At 39.7% G+C, this 20,702-nt stretch overlaps 1 protein-coding gene across 3 annotated transcripts in view; it reads right to left on the bottom strand.

Moving 5' to 3' along the window:
• DTNBP1 (dystrobrevin binding protein 1) overlaps nucleotides 1–20,702 on the bottom strand; it is a 156,053-nt gene that overhangs the window by 70,159 nt on the left and 65,192 nt on the right. For all 3 annotated transcript variants that reach the window (XM_017874513.1, XM_017874512.1, XM_017874514.1), the window contains one exon: nucleotides 3,911–3,933. In XM_017874513.1, the coding sequence (XP_017730002.1) occupies nucleotides 3,911–3,933 (23 nt within the window). The remainder of the gene's footprint in view (nucleotides 1–3,910; nucleotides 3,934–20,702) is intronic.

Raw genomic sequence — 20,702 nt, 5'->3', positions numbered from 1 at the left:
GGGCTGCCAAGCCAGTAACATGCATAAGCCACATCCATGAGTCATCCAAACAAGTGAGACTCCTCAAAGACTCAGAATTCTCCAAGTCAGATGACTTGGTGTCTTCTACTTTTACTCAAATTTAGCCATCATCATCACTGGGAATTGCTCCCCTTCTAAGATTTCAAACTGAAATCTCTTCTTTGACCATAAGATCCACCTCAACCACTAAAAGTTTTCTTCCCCTTTATGGGGTACCTCACCTGTACCATTCAGCCTGCTTCTTCTCATGGTCTGGTCAGGCCTCTCCTCTCCAGTGTGAACTCCACAGCCAATCATTTCAATCACAGTCTCATTAGCATCCATGGTTATCATGCCCTGCTGGCCCAGCTTACATGTCTTCCCATTTCCAACTCTGTGTTAGCCAAAGCATATTTGTTTTGCTTTTTTATTTCTGCTTCTGAGCCTAGCCCTGAAAATTCAGATTATCATTCCTTATGTGAATTCTCAAAAAATTCTTTCATCCTTCCATGTCAACTTTTCCCTATATTATCAGCCATCCTTTCCTTCTCTAAGGTCTTAGGAAAAGAGATGGCCCTGGACACTCTCCAAGGATAACCTATCTGGATACCATTTCCTTCCATTTTCTTTAATATCATAATGACTCCTTCAATATGTTCAACTATACCTCCCCCGACTTTGACCCGGATCCTATCTCGTTACATTTTCATTTTTTTCTATCCATTCATGATTGAACAATTAGTTCATGTCACCTTTATTTCCTAACTACTCATACATTTCTTTTTTTGGAGACAGAGTCTTACTCTGTTGCCAAGGCTGAAGTGCAGTGGCACAATCTCGGCTCACTGCAGCCTCTGCCTCCCAGGTTCAAGCAATTCTCATGCCCCAGCCTCCCAAGTAGCTGGGACTAGAGGTGCCCGCCACCACGCTGGGCTTTTTTGTATTTTTAGCAGACATGGGGTTTCACCATGCTGGCCAGGCCGTTCTCGAATGCCTGACCTCAAGTGATCTGCCTGCCTCAGCCTTCCAAATTCTAGGATTACAGGCATGAGCCACCATGCCTGGCCTATTCATACACTTCTGATTTTCAATTCGGATTCACCCTTTATAAACAGCTCTTTCAGGTCACCAATGACCTGTTCATTGTCAAATCCAACAGGCTCTCCCCATTCGGCTCAACTTCTCTGCATTACTTGTATCATGGATAACCACTTTTCCTCCTTTAAACTCTCTCCTCTGCAGTTTTTTGTTTGTTTGTTTTTTTGTTTTTGTTTTTGTCACTACATTGCCTTGGTCTTCCTGTTTCTCTGACCACTCTGGTTCCGCCTCTTCCACTGGCTCTGCTTTCCAGAGCTAAGTCATCAATGTCTTATGTCTTTAAAGACTATGAAAGCTTATGTACTCTACATGTGCTTAAAATAATGGAATGCCTTCCCCACTAAAAATATAAAATAAGGACTTTTATGATCCTAATCTCCTTTTTCTGCTATCTAATATTTGAGTGACTGTCACTAAAAAGTTTAAATGAATGCAGTATTTGGGGAACACAGAAAAATTTCCGACTGCCAATATTAAGACAAGAACAACAACTGGTTTTAATAGTCTTGTAGAGATTGGCCATATGCAGCAGAAGTAAGGTGAACATAACTCATCAACCTCTATGGAGTATAGAAGGGAGAATCCAGAACTTGGTGGATGATATTAATCTACATTACTAATTTTGAAGGTTACTAATTTTGTATTTTGGTTCTCAAAAGTTAGTTTTCCCCCAATTTAGAAAAGAGCTTCTAAACGTAAGTTGAATAAAGCAATTGGAGGAAGTAATACCCTTTATTTTCCTGCAACCTGAGAAGGAAAAAGGCAATATTCAAAAAATAATAAATTGCCACAGTATGTTCAAACAAATTTTTAAATGTTTTTTTCTTCACTAATACTTTGGAAAAGCTATTACATTTCTGTTTTTCTTGTTATAGGGTACTTTTTTATTTGAGATAAGAGTCTCATTCTGTGGCTCAGGCTAGAGTGCAGTGCTGTGATCTTGGCTCACTACAACCTCCGCCTCCCGAATTCAGGTGATTCTCCTCCCTCAGCCTCCTGAGAAGCTGGGTGTACCAACACGCCTGGCTAGTTTTTGAATTTTTAGTAGAGATGGGGTTTCACCATGTTGGCCAGGCTGGTCTTGAACTCCTGACCTCAGGTGATCCACCCCCCTCGGCCTCCCAAAGGAGGCCCTTCCAAAGTGCTAGGATTACAGGCGTGAGCCACCATGCCCAGGCCTCGTTTTTAAAATATTAGCAAAACACTCAAGAAGAAACAATTCTGAATGAACACTGATACTAAAAATCTTGATATAATGCAACATTCAATTTAGGGTTTGTTCACATTTGAGATCTTTAATTGGCCTGTGGGTGGATTTGATGTGCTGTTAATTGTACATAATTAGGAATGTGTGTATAAACAAGATATTTCAGCTTAAATTGAATTATTCTATCGGGTAATATGCAACACTACCTAACCTTTTGCAAACTGCTATTCTCTTCTTTTTCTCTGAATATTGTCATACTAAAAAAAGTATGCCTCAGCACTGAGATGCAAGTAAAACTGACATTTTACATAATCTGTGTCCCTGCCCTGTCTATTAATATTAACTTGATTGTTTTTTTCATCTCTTACTGTTACGTAAGAAGATACTAAACTAGTCAACCAAAAGAAAAGAATGAGAAGGATTTATAAGGATTTCAAATCTTATTTTAAAGCACTGATTTTAAAAAAAAAAGTATACAAGTAGTGGTTTACAAATCGAATTAAGAACAATGACAGCCATGACAACACATTGTATCACACGGTCATTTAACATTACCTTCAACAAACTGGCCAGGAGCTTAATCATTTACTATAACTGTGGTAGGTCAAACAGAAATCCAGCCAAACAAGGCTGTTCAATAATAACTAAAGGAGGAATATGCCTTTATACCTTTTATCTTGAGAATTCGTCATTTTTTCTAAATTCAAACAGATCAGACATATCAACAATTCAACCATAAACGATATACTTGGAAATCTTTAACCATTCAGTAAATCTAAAGGACAATGCTGGTTTACATGTGAAGTATAATAAGCATAAAACAACTAAATCAGAAGCGATTTCAAAAAGTTTTCTCAGTTATTGAAATGAGTCTCTCGAGAATAGGATTTCTAGTACTTAATTGCTCATAAGTAATTAATTGAAAAACGGCAAACTGTAAGAACCTTGAGCTGCTGGAAAGTTTGTATTTTTTTTCTGTTTTTCACTAGCGTTTCTCCATGACCAGTAACGGTCAATATAACCAAGAATTATTCTCTAGTGTCCCTCCTTCAGGCATTCCCTAAACGTAAAAAGTAATGCTGGGTGCTTTTGGAATCCGAGAATATATTTCATTTGAGCCTCTAATTTTACAGATGGAAAGAGAAACTGTGCCTGAAAAGCTAAGAGACTCATCCAAAGTCACAAGACAGCAGCAGAGCAGGACCCAGCACTGAAGACCTCTCAGGAGGTTCAAGTGACCACAAGGTCAATTGCAGGGGCACCTCTTGATCTTTGTCACCATTCCCTTTCCACGTGGCCCAGATGCACAAGAGAAACCAGAATCTTCTTAAACTATGATTCTCAACAACCTCAAAGTTAGTACTGCACCTTCCTAACATACCATTTATAAAGGTCATTAGCAGAAACTCTCACTTGGTATATATGTGCTAAAGAGAATATCAAAACCACTGGTAATTAAACAAAACCTACAAAAACAGTATTAAGTTTCACTTTTTTGTGTAAACTGATTTTTAAAAAATGAGTTCGTTGATCATTATCAAGAGAGAACATCTGACACCAATTAACTCTCAACTACTTTAAAGTGAAGAATTAACACAAAATTACCTTTGAAGGTTTCAAGTTCCTTCCTGTAGGAAAAAAAAAAGACAAGACATTGCAAATTTAAAATCTCTTCCCAATGAAAACTGTTCTTCCATCATAATAAAAATTTATGTACTTTAAATGCCCACAGTGGTATTTCTGGATCTTCACATATCAGTTATACTTTTCTGAAATGACCAGTACAATGAGCCTAAACCAACTATTTTCAGTTATTTCTGCTATTTTCTTTTTTCTTTTTTTTTTTTTTTTTTGAGACGGAGTCTCGCTCTGTTGCCCAGGCTGGAGTGCAGTGGCCAGATCTCAGCTCACTGCAAGCTCCGCCTCCTGAGTTTACGCCATTCTCCTGCCTCAGCCTCCGGAGTAGCTGGGACTACAGGCGCCCGCCACCTCGCCCGGCTAGTTTTTTGTATTTTTTAGTAGAGACGGGGTTTCACCGTGTTAGCCAGGATGGTCTCGATCTCCTGACCTCGTGATCCGCCCGTCTCAGCCTCCCAAAGTGCTGGGATTACAGGCTTGAGCCACCGCACCCGGCCTATTTCTGCTATTTTTTATTAATGGCTCAAAAAAGTTCCACCAGGATCCGAATAATAATCTAAACAATTTCATCTAAACAATAAAACAATTATAACAACACAGCATTTTAATCCCAGCTATGAACCCTCTCATATATATAAGAATCAGTTTATAAAATGCACTTAACACAATTTTTCCTTGATGGATAAATATTCAATACTGGATTTTGAGATCATTAGTTAAAAATTATCCAAAATAGAAGCCGTTGTTTTCCCTTTCAACAGCAAAGGAAAAAAGGGGGAAAGCACATATCAAAGGATTGAGGTGCACAGCTCATTCTGCCACAAAGGGCCAAGCCTCCAGGAATCTTCTGGTTTATTATTCTGTTAATGTTAAGTAAGGATGCCAAAACACAAAGGTTCCTGGGAAATGTACACTGGGGAAAATATATACTAAAACAAACATTTTGTGACAAAGAAAGCAAAGCAAGTTGTTTTGAGGCTTTCCCTCACAATTTTGCAGTTACGTATTTTTTTCCTCATTATCAGTACTAATGAGTAATTCTGAGGAAATAAAGGTTTGTTATTCTGCTTAAAATATGAGACATTTATTTTTTACTTGCACTCTAGAGTTTTACTAAAAATCTAGAGATGTTTGGAATTCTTAAATCAATTTTCTACACACCTAATTACAATACCCCTCATGTTCCAAAATAGCTGACTACATTCAACAGCTGCTAGAAAGGACTAGCAAGCTGCCTACTGAAAGGCCAAGTAGATAATGTTCTTGCAACAGCCAAAGTGAAGGTTCTTAAATCAGATGGTCATCCCACTCCTTTTTTCCCTAACAATATCTACTTATAATAATTATCCAGCACCATGGTTTAAAAACCATGCAAGAATTTTCAATCCCATTTTTTCAAAGACCTGTGTGGCCGGGCATGGTGGCTCACGCCTGTAATCCCAGCACTTTGGGAGGCTGAGGCGGGTGGATCACCTGAGGTCAGGAGTTCAAGATCAGCCTGGCCAACACAGTGAAACCCCATCTCTACTAAAAATACAAAAAATTAGCCAGGCGTGGTGGCGGGCACCTGTAATCCCAGCTACTAGGGAGGCTGAGGCAGGAGAATCGCTTGAACCCAGGAGGCACAGTTTGCAACGAGCCAAGAAGGCGCCACTGCACTCCAGCCTGGGTAACAGAGCGAGACTCTGTCTCAAAAAAAAAAAAAAGAAAACCCTGGGTTAATTGTTTCCCTTCAGTCAATAAAATAATCAACTTCATTCTTAAAAGCTTAGCTAGGTACAAGCTACATATGCCTAAAATCTGCTTTATACCCCAATAATAAAAACCAGAATACAACAGGAAGGCAACATGTATCATAAGAGGATCTCAAAAAGATATCTTTAATCTACTTCTTAGTGACGTCCTCACATTAGCAATTCCCCGATGTGAGGAAAGTTGACGGAACACTCAGTTCAATATTCTAATGAGCAATTCTTTTTTTTCTATGATTACAATCTTTAGAGAGCTTCTAATTTTCTTCTTTTAGAATGTGTGACTGTGAGCAGAATTTCTAAAGGGCTCTCCTGTTTTAAAAAGCTGAAACTCAGAATAATGATTTCACACACACTGTTCTTCTCCTACCCCCAAATATTAACAACCATAAAAACAAGGAATCCAGCATCTACTACTAAATACATTAATGAGTGAGTGTGCAATTGAGGAGGGTGCTTTTCCTATGGACGCGTCCTGCACACCCTGTAACCGCCTGGCTGCTGCTGTGAAGAGGACAAGCCCAGCATCTTCTGGGTATCCTCTGTCACACAGTGTCATGACCCACAACTCCACAACTGCCAGTGAAACTTCCAAGAAACTTCCCTTCAGAAAGAAAATCATTCCTGTACCCAATTCCTAAAAAAGACGACTGCTTGAAGTAGTGGTGGTACAAATAATTGGTTTAAAGAAAAAAATCAGTATTATGGAACCCTTTTTTTTTTTTTTTTGAGACAGAGTCTCACTTTGTCACCCAGGCTGCAGTGCAGTGGTGTGATCTCGGCTCACTGCAACCTCTGCCTCCTGGGTTCAAGCAATTCTCCTGCCTCAGCCTCCCGAGTAGCTGGGATTACAGCCACCCACCACCACACCTGGCTAATTTTTCTAGTTTTAGTAGAGACGGGGTTTCACCGTGTTGGCCAGACTGGTCTCAAACTCCTAACCTCAGGTGATCTGCCCACCTCGGCCTCTCAAAGTGCTGGGATTAGAGGCATGAGTCATTGTGCCCGACCAGTATTATGGAACTTTTAAAGAACTGATGAAGTAAAGCAGCAGCACTGAAAGCCTTGAAATTTCACAATTTTTAGGGTGTACTCCACCATCTGTTAGAGGTACTCAGCATTTGGAAATACAGAACATGTAATAGAAGGTAGGGAAAGGCACGTCAGTCACAGGCAGCAGTGACTGTGAAGTCACGGAGGCCAAAGACGCAGGTTATATTTAGGAAACAGACTTCAGAACAGCAATACTTCAGCAAGTCCTTGTCCTAAAGCAAATACTTCAGAACAGCAGGCTGAATGAAGAGAAAGTAATTCAGATAAAAAGGTAGAGAGTTCTCAGTGCCAGGCTAAAATATTTTGTTTTATTTTTAGCAGGAGAATAACATGAGCAAAGCTGTATTTTAGGAAGAACGTTCTAGCTGTGATGGATGGATATATTGGCAAGGGAGAGAATAAAAGCAGTGAGTACTCAGGAAACCAAGGGGGGCACGTGGGGAAGAGCTAATTAATACTTGGAAAGAGCAATGTTAAGTGGCAATGACAATGAAATGAAGGATTCCAATTTGAAAAGTATCATAAAGTATCAAGACATCTGACTAAATGGGGTAAGGAGAGGAAGGAGACAAGCATGCTAACTGGGGCAGTTCTCGTCTGGATCATGAGAAGGAAAAGATTTTGGAGGGCAATGCATGAGTTCAGTTTGGGAATTGCTGAAACAGGAAGACTGAAAGCTGCAGAAGGAAATCCCATCCCCTTCAGCCTACTCGAGGATTTAACTCCTACAGATTCCTACTCCCTTGCTTCACATTCACTCTTGAACCCATTCCAATTTGGCTTCTGGACCCCCCACTACACAATCAAGGCCACCAACAATCATCATGTTGCCAAATCCAGTGACCACTTCTCTGTTTTCATCCTAATCCTTCAGCAGCATTTGATGCCAACTAGTGGTTTCTTGAAACAGTTCTCTCCAGTGTTCTCCTACCTCCTCAGTTTTTTGTTTTTTTTTTTTTGTTATTGTCTCCATCCTTACAGACCACCAGATGCTGGAGTGCTACAGGCTTGGTTCTGAGCCCTCTTCTCTCCTCAGCTTACATTCGCTCACAAGCCAATTTCACCCTTAGCTTTAAATGCCATCCATATGCTACTAACTTCCTGATTGCATTTCCTATCTTGATCTCTTCTTTGAGCTCCAGACTCATATGCAACTGCCCATTTGATAGCTTTATGCAAAAGTGGAGTAGGCTACTCAAACATCCGTAAGACAGCCTGTTCTCCAGCCTAACTTATCTCAGTTAATGGCATTACCCAGCTCCTCAAGTTTTGGCTCATTCATCTCCCTCATTCTCCATCCAATTCATCAATAAATCCTGTCAATTCTATCTCAAAACATAGCCTGAATGGATCCATTTCTCTCCGTCATCACTGCCATCAACTTTATATAAATATCCATTTTCTTACACTAAATATAATCTTGGTTAAGTTCAATTAGTCATTCAACAAAAATGTATTAAGCCTTAGACACTATGATAATGTTAGGAATAGCATTAGGAATAATGCTAGGTTTGGGATAGACATGTTCCATAACCTCAAGGAACTTTAGTGGGAGAGACACAGAAATAAAGCAATAATTAGAAATCAATGTTATAGATTACAGTGCTTTGGTAATGACATGCTGAGGATTCTCTAGGAATAAAGAAGAGAGGACAATTCATACACTTAGGTTTGGTAGGAAAGGCCTCCCAGAGAAGCAAGGATTGAGCTGATGAGTTTTCAAGGACAGTATAACTGATGATGATGGGCAACATTTATTCAGAACATGGCAGATATTTTACTCTTAAGCATTAAGTCATACTCTCAGTTAACCAGATGAAAAAGCATGGGTAAGCAGGAGTTTTAAGTTCTAGTCACTCTCCTTCAAACTGTGTTATTAGCATAAAAATGCTAATAATAATAATTAGTGTAAAACAGCCGTCAAGTTCATCTTTTCCAAGAAGACTTAACTGACATCCAATCAGTGATCTCTCCTTTATCAAAAATTCTATAGCACTAAACGCAATCAGTGTTACACATCTCACGTGCTGCCTTGTAATGTGGTTCTGTCTGTACAGGTGTCGTCTCTACAGTTACACTACAGGGTTCCTGAAGTGCAGAGACTGTATATCTTCCATCCTGCATCACACACGTGCCCAGAGTTGGACCCAACAGTCAGCAAATCATTATTACAAAGTACTGAGGCTGCAGGATGACTAAGATCTGCTTCTTCAAAGAGGCCCTTGCTGTAACTATATTTTATTTTTGATAAAGTTTGATCAAATATTATCTCATTTGAGGCAACTTGTTTGTTGCTTGCATTTTCTAAAAATTGAGTTTATTTCCATAGTTTAATAGTATTTTCAGAAGACCAAATAAGAAGAATTGAAATGTCTCGTTTTAAATGTTAACATATTTCAAAATTTACTCAATTCAGCTAGTGCCTTTACAAAATTTAGCATAACCCTAAAACTAAAACATTCAAGAAATAACACCGGGATCAAAAGCTAATCATATTCCAAAGGGTGAAACTGCTATTATTTAATCATTCTCTCTCCAGGGATTGAGTTATGAAGGAGAATAAAAATGAAAGAATCACGTTAATAAAGGAATGTTACAAGAAGTATATTAAATCTATATATGAGTAGAAATCAACCAGCTCAGACTCAAGATGAAAACTTAATAGACAGAAGCTCCTAGATAAATGCCTCCATAAACACAGATAAAGCAAACTCTCTCTCTAAATACTAAACTGCCTCCCTAGGACAAATCCATGATAAAAGGCTAACACAAAATACCAACATTCAAAATGCACCTACCATTTTTCTTCATATGTAGAAATGTTTAGGGGAAAAAAAAAAATTTTTTTTTTTTTTTTTTTTTTTTTTTGAGAGGAGTCTCGCTTGGTGGTCGCACAGGCTGAGTGCAGTGGCCGGATCTTCAGGCTCACTGCAAGCCCCCGCCTCCCGGGTTTACGCCATTCCTCCTGCCTCAGCCCCAGCCTCCCAAGTAGCTGGGACTAACAGGCGCCCCCCAACCGTCGCCCGCTAAGTTTTTTTGTATTTTTTAGTAGAGAACGGGGTTTCACCGTATTAGCCCGGATGGTCCTCGATCTCCGACTCGTGATCTGCCCGTCTCGCCTCCCAAAGTCTGGGATTACAGGCTTGAGCCACCGCGCCCGGCGGGAAATTGTTTTAAGCAATGATCAGCAATGTTCTTTTATAGAACACTCCTGAAAACAAGTGTTCCTTTGCTATGGTTGATGGACAGAACCTATTACTGTGACTGCTGTTCCTGGAAAGACCTCACAAAGCCCATTCTTTAAAGAAAGAAGGGCCAGGCGGCGGTGGCCTTCAATTCTGTAAATCCAGCACTTGGGGAGGCCGAGACGTGGCGGATCACGAGGTTCAGGAAATCGAGACCATCCTGGCTAACCGGTGAAACCCCGTCTCTACTAAAAAAAAAAAAAAAAAAAAAGAAAGCAGCATCTACCATTCATCATCCACCCAAGTTCAGCGGTCTGTTTTTCCCGCAGTCCACAGTCCTGCGGTAACCAACCCACAGACTTGGTGGGCTGCCGGTGGATAGAGTCTGAGGGGGATTGGGATGGGTGGTGGAGGGGCCTCCTTCAAGCTTGAGATGAATTTTCCAGGACTCTCTATCCTTTAAAAGTCTCTGTTGTCATTTATTCTTAATACCGAAACCAGCAAACATTTTCAACATTTACAAAATAAAACCTTTAAAAAGCAGCTAGTTCACTGTAAAAATGGCATTAAATCCTTAATTTACTTATGCTAATTAATATATACTGTATATATCTATTTTTGGGCCAAATACAGACAAGAAAGTAAGCAGGATGAGTAAATCCAGAAATTTGGATATATTTATTTATTTATTTATTTATTTATTTATTTATTTATTTTTGGAGACGAAGTCTTGCTCTTGTCCCCCGCCGGCTGGAGTGCGATGGCACGATCTCGGCTCACTCCAACCTCCACCTCCTGGGTTCAAGCAATTTTCCTGCCTCAGCCTCCCGAGTAGCTGGGATTACAGACATCTGCCACTATGCCCGGCTAATTTTTATATTTTTAGTAGAGACAGGGTTTCACCATGTTGGCCAGGCTGGTCTTGAACTCCTGACCTCTGGTGATCCGCCCGCCTCGGCCTCCCAAAGTGCTGGGATTACAGGCATGAGCCACCATGCCCAGCCCAGAATCTTGGAATTTAAAGTTGAAAAGGATCTGAAGGATATGGTAACAAAGATGACTTGGAATTTAAGAAAAATGGATTCCAAAAAAGATAATGAAGGTCTAGGCAGGTTGGCAGCACTAAGTTATATGTGGATTACATTCCATCCCACCTTGCAAGAATCACTTCCCTAAACCTGTTTTACATGAAAATCTATTTGATTTAGAAACCATGCCTGGAGAAAGAGGTTGAAGCAAGTAGGATAAGGCAAGATGAGATAGGGGTAAGGGATATTTACTGAGTTCCTACTGTATACCCCACATTATGCAAAGCACTTTACACACACTGTCTCCTATCACTTACAATTACCTAACTGTAGGTATCATCACCCTCCCTTAATACATGAGGAAAATGGGGCTTGAGGATGGAAGGCCACACAGATAACAAGTGACAGAACTGGGAATAAAACCCACAGCTCTCTGACTTTGCATGTGTATCATCTTCAGCATCCAGAATATAGTTCAAGGGTCAAGTTTAGCCCTAACAGAAAGTTACTTAAGTAGATCACTAAATCTATAGAATTCCAGAGTCAGATATATGAAACTCAGAGCCACCCCAAAACATCCAGGCAACATCTGGGTCTACCTAGCTCGGGGAAAGTACATTATTTTTAGGAAACGAATAAAAACTAATGTTGAAAGCCAAGAGCATTGATGTATGCATGAGGTAAAATCCCCAACACAGCCCTGAAGACATCTCATGGTTTTCAAAAACAAGTCTGCAAAAAACACTTTTATTTTCACTGGTGTACTGGTGTTTAGTGACTAGCCCACAGCAACTAATTGGCTAAGAATTTTTATTATAAAACTATTTTAAAAATGTATATCACCTCTGTGTTACTGATTTTTTTATTCAAAATTCTTAGTGGCTAGCCAATCCCTTAAAGAATCATGCTGCCATTAATTATCACCAAATCAATGGCTTGTCATTTATCAGCCATCCACAGTCAAGCCCCACCACCTGAAACTGTATATCCTTACAGGCTTGTTGCCATTTATAGCTGATAGGGTAGAAGGTGGACTTTTTTTTTTTAAACTCATGCATCCTACATACAAATATATTCCTGATCAAGCGACATCAGGCCCTAAAATCTCTGCTTGTCCACCCTTATATTGAATCACCCACACCAGTCCATACATGCAGAGAAGCAAGGTCCTTTCCATACTCCATGGCACCCAAGCACAGAGTGCAGATAGCTTTGTGTGGAGGCAGTCTACTATCAAAGATAGGAGGAGACTTTAAAATCAGGAAACATTTGGTTCTGGCCCAGCACCACTACTTCCAACTCCTGAGAAGTTGTTTATCTCCCCTAATCTCTCTTTTCTTACTGGTAGAGAAGAGAGTACACCTACTCAAATGGTCATTGTGAGACTTCTATTGAGTTAATTTAGAGTTTTTAAGCAATGTCTCTGGTACATATTAAGTGTTCAATAACGGCTATAGCTATAATCACCATCATCATTTCATTTTTTATCTTGATGATGAGAAATCTTAATATCTGCATTTGGGAAAAAATGAACACTCTAACAGTAATATAAATGAAGGGACACAAGACTACAGACAGGAAGACTAATTAGGAGGCTATTAGTGTAACTCAGGCTACAAAGATTTGGGCTAGAACTCCGGGAAGGATCAGTGAAGACAGAAAGGCAAGGACAGAGTCAGGAAATACTGGGCTGGACTGAGAACTGAGCAGACGGTAGGAGGAAAGAGGAGATTATGAAGACTTCCACATTTGTGGCCTGGATAAATCTGTAGTGATGGAATCTTATTACAACAGAAAAAGGTCAGGTTTTGCTGTGGAAGACCATTTTGGGTATGGTGCTGTTGAGAAGTCCAGGAAGAGCTGTGTAGGTGGCAACTGGTTCTGCAGGTAAGAAGAGAGACCTGCACTGAATACAGTGGTTTGATAATGATCACCTTATGGCAGGCAGATGAGCCAAGGATGTAGAAGAGCTTGCCCAAGGAGGGACTGAAGAACGAGAGGAGGCAACAACCAAGACCACAGCACAAGTGAACACCAGCATTAAAGCATCTACAAAGAAAACTAAAATGAATCTGAGGCAGAGAAGAACATTTAGGATACTGGTGTTGAAGTCAAGAGAGGACAGTATCAACTCAGGTAAATATTGATTGATTTGTCAAGGACCTTAGTTACTTAAAAAGCTAAGAAAAACATAAGTTAAACACTTCAATGAATCACAGATTTGTTCTCTAACAATGTTTTCATATTATACAATGTTGATACAATCTTTCTTTTTCGACAATATTTTAACTGTGGTATGCCATGTAACTTGCCCATTCATTTTAATTAAGAAATATTCTTTTTTTTTTTGAGGTGGAGTCTCGCTCTGTTGCCCGGGCTGGAGTGCAGTGGCCGGATCTCAGCTCACTGCAAGCTCCGCCTTCCGGGTCCATGCCATTCTCCTGCCTCAGCCTCCCGAGTAGCTGGGACTACAGGCACCCGCCATCTCGCCCGGCTAGTTTTTTTGTATTTTTTAGTAGAGACGGGGTTTCACCGTGTTAGCCAGGATGGTCTCGATCTCCTGACCTTGTGATCCGCTCGTCTCGGCCTCCCAAAGTGCTGGGATTACAGGCTGGAGCCACCGCGCCCGGCCAAGAAATATTCTTAAAGGTTCACTATGAGGTAAAATCCTGTTTTAACTCTCCCCAAACTAGAACAATGTTAACAATTTTAAAGGATACTTTTTAGCTTTTAAAAACCCATGTACAGCAGGAATATTGGGATCAACTAATAAATTCTCAAATCTACCTGAATTAATCCTTAAGAACTATAACTTCTATTTTCTCTTCCTCAAAAGTAACATGTTATTTTATATGATAATAATGCACTTCTCTGATAAGTTATAAGAATTTGTCCTAGGCTGAGGCAGGTTCCAGACCAGCCTGACCAAGATGGAGAAATCCCATCTCTACTAAAAAAAAAAATACAACATTAGCCAGGAGTGGTGGCACATGCCTGTAATCCCAGCTACTCGGGAGCTGAGGCAGGATAATCGCTTGAACCTGGGAGGTAGAGGTTGTGGTGAGCCGAGATCGCACCATTGCACTCCAGCCTGGACAACAAGAGCAAAATTCCATCTCAAAATAAAAAAAGAAAAAGAAAAGGAAAAAAAAATTGGGCCTAAACAGACCATAACAGGAAACTTCCAGAGAGGAAGGAAAATGCTGCTATCTTTGGGGAAAAATGTCCCTCTTTGAAATCCAGTATCAAACCTCTCCAGTAGCATTAGCTGGGCACAATAGTAATAAATGAATTCTAAAACACTGAAAGTTATTACAGACTCTGTAAATTATAATGTACAAACTATAATCAATCTAACTTTGGAAAAGGATTACCTGTTTTCAACCCAGGATAAGAATAATTTTGCTTTGCTTAATTTTGAAAAACTTTTCTCAAGATTGCTACATCTTTAGTCTCCACTCCTCTCCACCTCAAAGATACACTTTAGGTTTCCTTGCCTCTTAAAAACAAAAAGCTTTATGAACCCCAGCGTGTCATTTACATAACTGGAGGGAAAGAGATAACAAAAAGAACTTTGTAAACCAGTTAGAGAAATATTTATTACTTAAAATGGCAAACAGATACTCATTGTTCAAAATAAAGCTTTAAGAACTTAAATATCAGTCCTAAACTATATTTACTGTCAACCCAAGGATCTAATAAACTGTTAAATATTCTAGCTACATCTGTTCTCGTGACTACACATGAAGTCTGAAACTGCCAAGATTTATTCTCTAACAGACACTTTAGAGCAAAAATTTTGTTAAGTTCAATTCCTTGCCAACTCATAAGCTTAGGTTTAATTTTAAAAGAAAATGTAAGGTGTGATTACACATTTATGAAGCCAACAAATTCATAGCTCTCAGTCTGTTTTCAAGAGGTCATTGGCCTAGTATATGTGATTACATTATAATAAACACAATAAAATAAAAATGTCAATTTACTTTCAATTAACCACCTGGGAACCATCTAAAATCTAGCATCTAATAGGGAAGGGGGAGTAAAAGGAGAAAATGGAGAAAAGAGATACAAGTTTCAGCCTTTTTTATATTTTCCATGCCTCTACTTCACTTTTTGAATAGTATAGTTACAACAACAATTTTACTGTCCTTGTCTTCTAATTCTAATATCTGTGTCAGTTTTTAATGGCTTGATTGACTGGTTATCTTCATCCATATGTTCTCCTAGTAATCTTTGATTAGATACCAGACATTGTGATTTATCTTGTTGGTGCTAGGTATTTTTATATTCCTATAAATACTCTTGAGCTTTGTTTGTAATACAGTTAATTTACTTGGAAACAGCTTGATCCTTCTGATGCTTGCTTTATGATTTGCTAAGCACGTCTGAAGCAGTGTTCAGATAAGAGCCAATTACACATCCTACTGAGGCAAGAATTCACCAAGTCCACTTCCCAACACCTCGGTAATTATGAGTTTTCCCAGTCTGACTATTGGGAAGAGGCACTGTGTGAGTGCCAAGCACTGTTAGCTCATCCTCTTGGATATTTTTTTCCCTCCTGCCTTGGATAGTTTTCTCACCTGTATTATCAGGTGAATATTCATGGATACCCTCTCAGCAACTCTCTCCTCTCTGGGACTGTGTCCTGTAAACTCCAGCTGCCTTGATCTCCCCAGATTTAACTCTTCAACTCTGAGTCTGCCAGGCTCTGCCTGGGTCCATTTCCCTGCACTGCACCCTGGAAACTCTCTCTAGGCAGGATGCAGAGGCAATCACAGGGTTCACCTCACTTGTTTCCTATTTATCAGGTACCATCACATCTCTCCTTTGTCCAAAATCCAGTGTCTTAAAAACATTCTCTCGTTTATTTTGCCTGGTTTTTCACTGTATCCGGTGGGAGAATAAATCTGGTCCCTGTTACTCCATCCTGAGTGGATGCAGAAGTCCACTCCCTTTTTGTAAAGTCATTGCCTGAGGAAAAGTTGTCCTGCTCCCCTTTTCATTCAGCGTCCAAACAGACCTCTGCTGCAGAACTGCAGAAGTTAGTTACTGCCCTGCTGCTTGGCTCCTTTGGAGAAGGTGCTCTGGATCTTTTCTTTTGGTTCCAGAGCCATCTTCACCCTGAAGAATGCTGTTGGTTTCCTCTCTCCCATTCTCAGCTCAGCAAAGCTAGGCCTGAGGGCCACACTCCTGCCACATCTCCCCTTCTCCCCAATTCACCAACTCACCAGTCTCTTGGCAGGTGAGCTTGAACAGTCATTTCCTGAAGCTCAGGAGTTTGGCAGGTTATTCTCTGGAACATAGACTGGTCAAATACCACTACAGATATGCCATAATCTCTTAAATAAATCTGTTATGCTTTGTTCTAAAGATTTTCTAAATATAGTCCACAGTCCAAATGTTACCAAAAAACAAAACAAAAAAACACAAACAAAAAGAAGGACAGAGTCCCTTGGCATTAACTATAATAGATACATAAACATAAAGCAAAAAGAATCAGGACCCTTAAAATATGCATAAGCACTAAATGTCATCAGAAGCAGCAGCGACCACAACTTCCAGGAGGTGGGTTCTAGGAGACAACCAAATATCAAAGTCTGGATAAATCAGTGAAAAATGTTTCTGGAGTCAGTATGCCCCTAAGCAGGTTTTGAATCCAACAGAAGACTATGTTAAAATTATGAGTCACTTATAATTAACAAGAATTGCTAAAATCACTGTTCTTCAAGATGTTGCTATTTTTGGAGAAATTCTGATGGTATGCTGTGTACTGAAGGGGAATGCATAAGTACTGAAGGAGAATGCATAAGGGATCTAGAAATTTAGAAATAAGAAATATTTTAACTAAATTACACACTTATGTATGATTTCAAGTATAACTAATTATTGTGAGAGAATTTCAATAAGCACTCTAAGGACTATGGAGCACTGGAAAGATTAAAAATCTAGAAGGTTGAGATTCTATACTTTCATTTAGCTCTATCTCTAAACCTACCTACTGTTCATGACTTGGGGTCTTCGTTACCACTGTTCCTTCTGTTTGGAGCTGGACAGTCCTAGATCTTCATATGGCTGCCTTCTTACTGAAGCCTCTTCTCACATATCTTCTCAGAAGGGCCTGCCCTGCTCACCCAAGCTGAAGCAGTCCCCTCCTGCCTTACCACTATACTATCACTCCATTTTATTTCCTTCAAGGTTTATATCATTGTCTGAAATTATCCTTCTTTTTTCTTTATACGTTTATCATCTGTCTTCCTCCACACCCAAAAGAATGTAAGCTGACTCTCAAATTTCAAGCCCACATTTCTAATTGCTAGCTAGACAATTCCATGTAAATGTTTTTAAGTTCTTTATTTTGACTCATATACTAAATATCAGCTCTTCTTTCTTTATGAAAAATATATTTCCTATTGGTTACAAAAGCTTCTGCCAGGGTCCATGAATTAGATTCATAAGGCTGTGCACTCATCTTCTGAACTATCTGACAACTTAGCTACTGGTGTGAGTACCTGTCTTCACCTATAGCCATATTCTAGCCACTATACAACGTTTTGCTGTTTATCAAGGCATTGTCCATTCCTGTCTATCAAGGCACTGGTAACAGTAATATCATTTTACATGCAGAAAAGTATTTAGAAAAGCAATTTACGGGTATCTTCCCCCTACAACCACACAAGTGTCTTAGATGGCACTTTTCTCAGATAACCAGCTGAAGACAGATGTCCTTCTTTACTTCACAAATGAAGTGGATTAAACCATCTATTCAAATGTTTCTCAAGGATAGGTAAGAGCTATCAGAACCATCCCTAGGCTGTATATTTCCCTACCCACTGGGAGAATCACCTGACTAGGAAGCCACTGTCACATTTAGGAATGGGTCATACTCCTTTTTTTGTAGGGACAGGAATCTATTCTCTCTGCTGGGAATGTCCGTCAAATGAATGACAAAATATCATATATCCATTTGAAACTACAGATGCACTGGTATAAGCATCTGGGACTCAATCAGTTTGTTCCAACTTAACGTCAAAAAAGAAGAGACATTTGGGTTGGTGTGGTAGTGTTGTGGGAGCCTTGGACTGAAGACTCTGGTTCTGATGCTGGCCCCTAAATAGTTTGATGACTTAATGCAACTCAATCTCTTTCTCAACTCCAAAAATTGCTGCCCTGCCCACACTATAGGCTCTGGTGGGAGCTGAATGAGAAAAGCCATAGGAACCTATTGCAGAGACTATTAGCACTGGAGGAGTGTGAAAAATTATCCTTTATTCTCCCACTCTCCCCACCTTCATCCAGTGTTCTGGCCCAGATTTCTGGGAAAGCTACAGGGTGTGCAAACATTGTTAAAAAATGCATGCACATAGGCATATCACATATCCAACTTTTTCTATCACATATTATCGTTTTCTTCAGAGTAAGAAAAGTCATTAGCGTAGTTTGCATGGCATCTTGTTAAAAAGGAAGGAGGTTTATTTTAAGCGACTCATCTCTTATGAACCAGAAAATTAGAAGTTTTCACTAGCAGTATTTGAAAATTCCTCAAATGGTGTTATGTAGAACACTAAGTCACAGAATTTTAATGTGTTACATGCAAATTGATTCTGTGAGCAAGTAAGTTATGAAATGCTGAGTCAAAAAAAATTTTTTTTTTTTTTTGAGACGGAGTCTCACTCTGTAACCCAGGCTAGAGTACAGTGGTGTGATCTCAGGTCACTGCAACCTCCCCATCCTGGGTTCAAGCAATTCTCCTGCCTCAGCCTGTTGAGTATCTGGAATTACAGGCACCCACCACCATATCCAGCTAATTTTTCTATTTTTAGTGGAGACAGGGTTTCACCATGTTGGCCCGGCTGGTCTCGAACTCCTGATTTCAGGTGATCTGCCTGTTTCAGCTGGGATTATAGGCATGAGCCACTGTGCCCAACCAAAACATTTCTTTGTTTTTTTGAGACGGAGTCTCACTCTGTTGCCCAGACTGGAGGGCAGTGGCACGATCTTGGCTCACTGCAACCTCCGCCTCCTGAGTTCAAGTGATTTTCCTGCCTCAGCCTTCCAAGTAGCTAGGATTACAGGAGCATGCCACCATGCCCAGCTAATTTTTATAGTTTTAGTAGAGACAGGGTTTCACCATGTTGGCCAGGCTGGTCTCGAACTCCTGACCACACATGATTCGCCCACCCCTCGGCCTCCCAAAGTCCTGGGATTATAGGCGTGAACCATAGCACCCAGCAAAACATTTCTTTACCACCAGAATTCTCAGAACCTTTAGCATGCTGGTGCACACTGCAAAGCTCCATGGGCAAATGCAAAGTGTTTCTGGAGCTTATCTGATCACAAAACGTTTTATCAATGGCAACCTTTTCAGTCTAGTATTCCATGCAGAAGAATTCAGGGAATGTTATAGCTGTTAAAAAATGTTTAATTCAATTTTTATATGTTGATAGTACATATCCATTCCTGAAGTCAAACAGCACCCAGGAGATATATTTATAGCGAAGACAAGTAGTTCCTGCCTCAGCTCTACCTTTCTGCCCTGTTTTTCACAAGCAGCCACGTTCAATTCTTTCAGTTATTTTTCCTGGTATTTACCTCTGTTATTTCTAAATAATCTGCAAATACTAATATTTATTTTTTCTATTTTAAATATTACTTCTTGATTTCCTGCTGGAGAAGATGAGAATTAGCTATTTTAGACCTCTGCTTCCCCTCAACACAAATATGCTTCTTCTCCCCCATCTCCCCAGCAAGTTTTACGACAATTCTGCTTTTAATTATTCCAATATCACATAAAGACTGTTTGTGACTGAGCCATGTAGTGTATTATTTCTCTTCTTTTAAAACTCTGTTTCCCCTCAGCATTAATATCTACCTCCTTGTTGTTCGCTTGGTTTTAAAACAAACAAACTTACCTGTAATTCCTCATTAAACCCTCCACCAGGGTTTAATAATTAAGGTTATAAATAAATAAAGGAGTCATAAAGCTCCTCTCAATGTTGCCATGCCTATCAGACAGTGCATTAGCTTCATTTTTTCCCCCTTGGAAACACTACTTAGAATTCTCCAGAAGGCTTTCCTGTCCCAATATGAATTGCTCTCTAGGCTTGCTGAAGCTTCTCACCACCTCCCTGGAAATTCCCTTTGTGTCTCTTCTGAACAGAATGAATCCTCCTGGAGTGACTCATCTCTGCTCGGTGCAGGCTCTTCTTCCTCTTGGTTATTCCCTTATGTGTGGAGCATATCCTCTAGGAGCTTCCTGACAAAGTGTTCACATCAACCACACTGGAGCCCTTGGCTGTCTGAAAATGACTTTATTTCCTCATGCTTGATGAAAATTTTGCCCAGTAAATATTCTTAGTAACATTTTCTACTTTCAGCATTGTTGCTGAAAAGCTGATGTTCCCTTTGATTCCTGATCCTTAATATAAAACCTTTCTGAAGGTTTTTATGATCTTTATTCCTAGTGTAGTGAAATTTACAAAAATACGTATTTGACAACAGATCTTTCTCCACTCATTTTGTCAGACACTTCATGAGCTCTTTTAAACTCAAACACTCATATCCTTCAATTCTGGACAATTTCCTTATGTTATTTGCTTAATAAATTTGTCTCTCCTCCTTCTCACTCCTTGATTCCTGAAACTCCTAGAACTCAAACATGGGACTTAGGAATGATCTTCACATTCTTCGTTTTTCCTCAGACTTGGTGTTCTTTTAGAGGTTTAACATTATCTTCCCATGCTTC

This window comes from Rhinopithecus bieti, unplaced genomic scaffold, assembly GCF_001698545.2.
Source record: "Rhinopithecus bieti isolate Rb0 unplaced genomic scaffold, ASM169854v2 scaffold_7684, whole genome shotgun sequence".
Lineage (NCBI taxonomy): Eukaryota > Metazoa > Chordata > Mammalia > Primates > Cercopithecidae > Rhinopithecus > Rhinopithecus bieti.
This window is presented reverse-complemented; position numbering and strand designations above follow the sequence as displayed.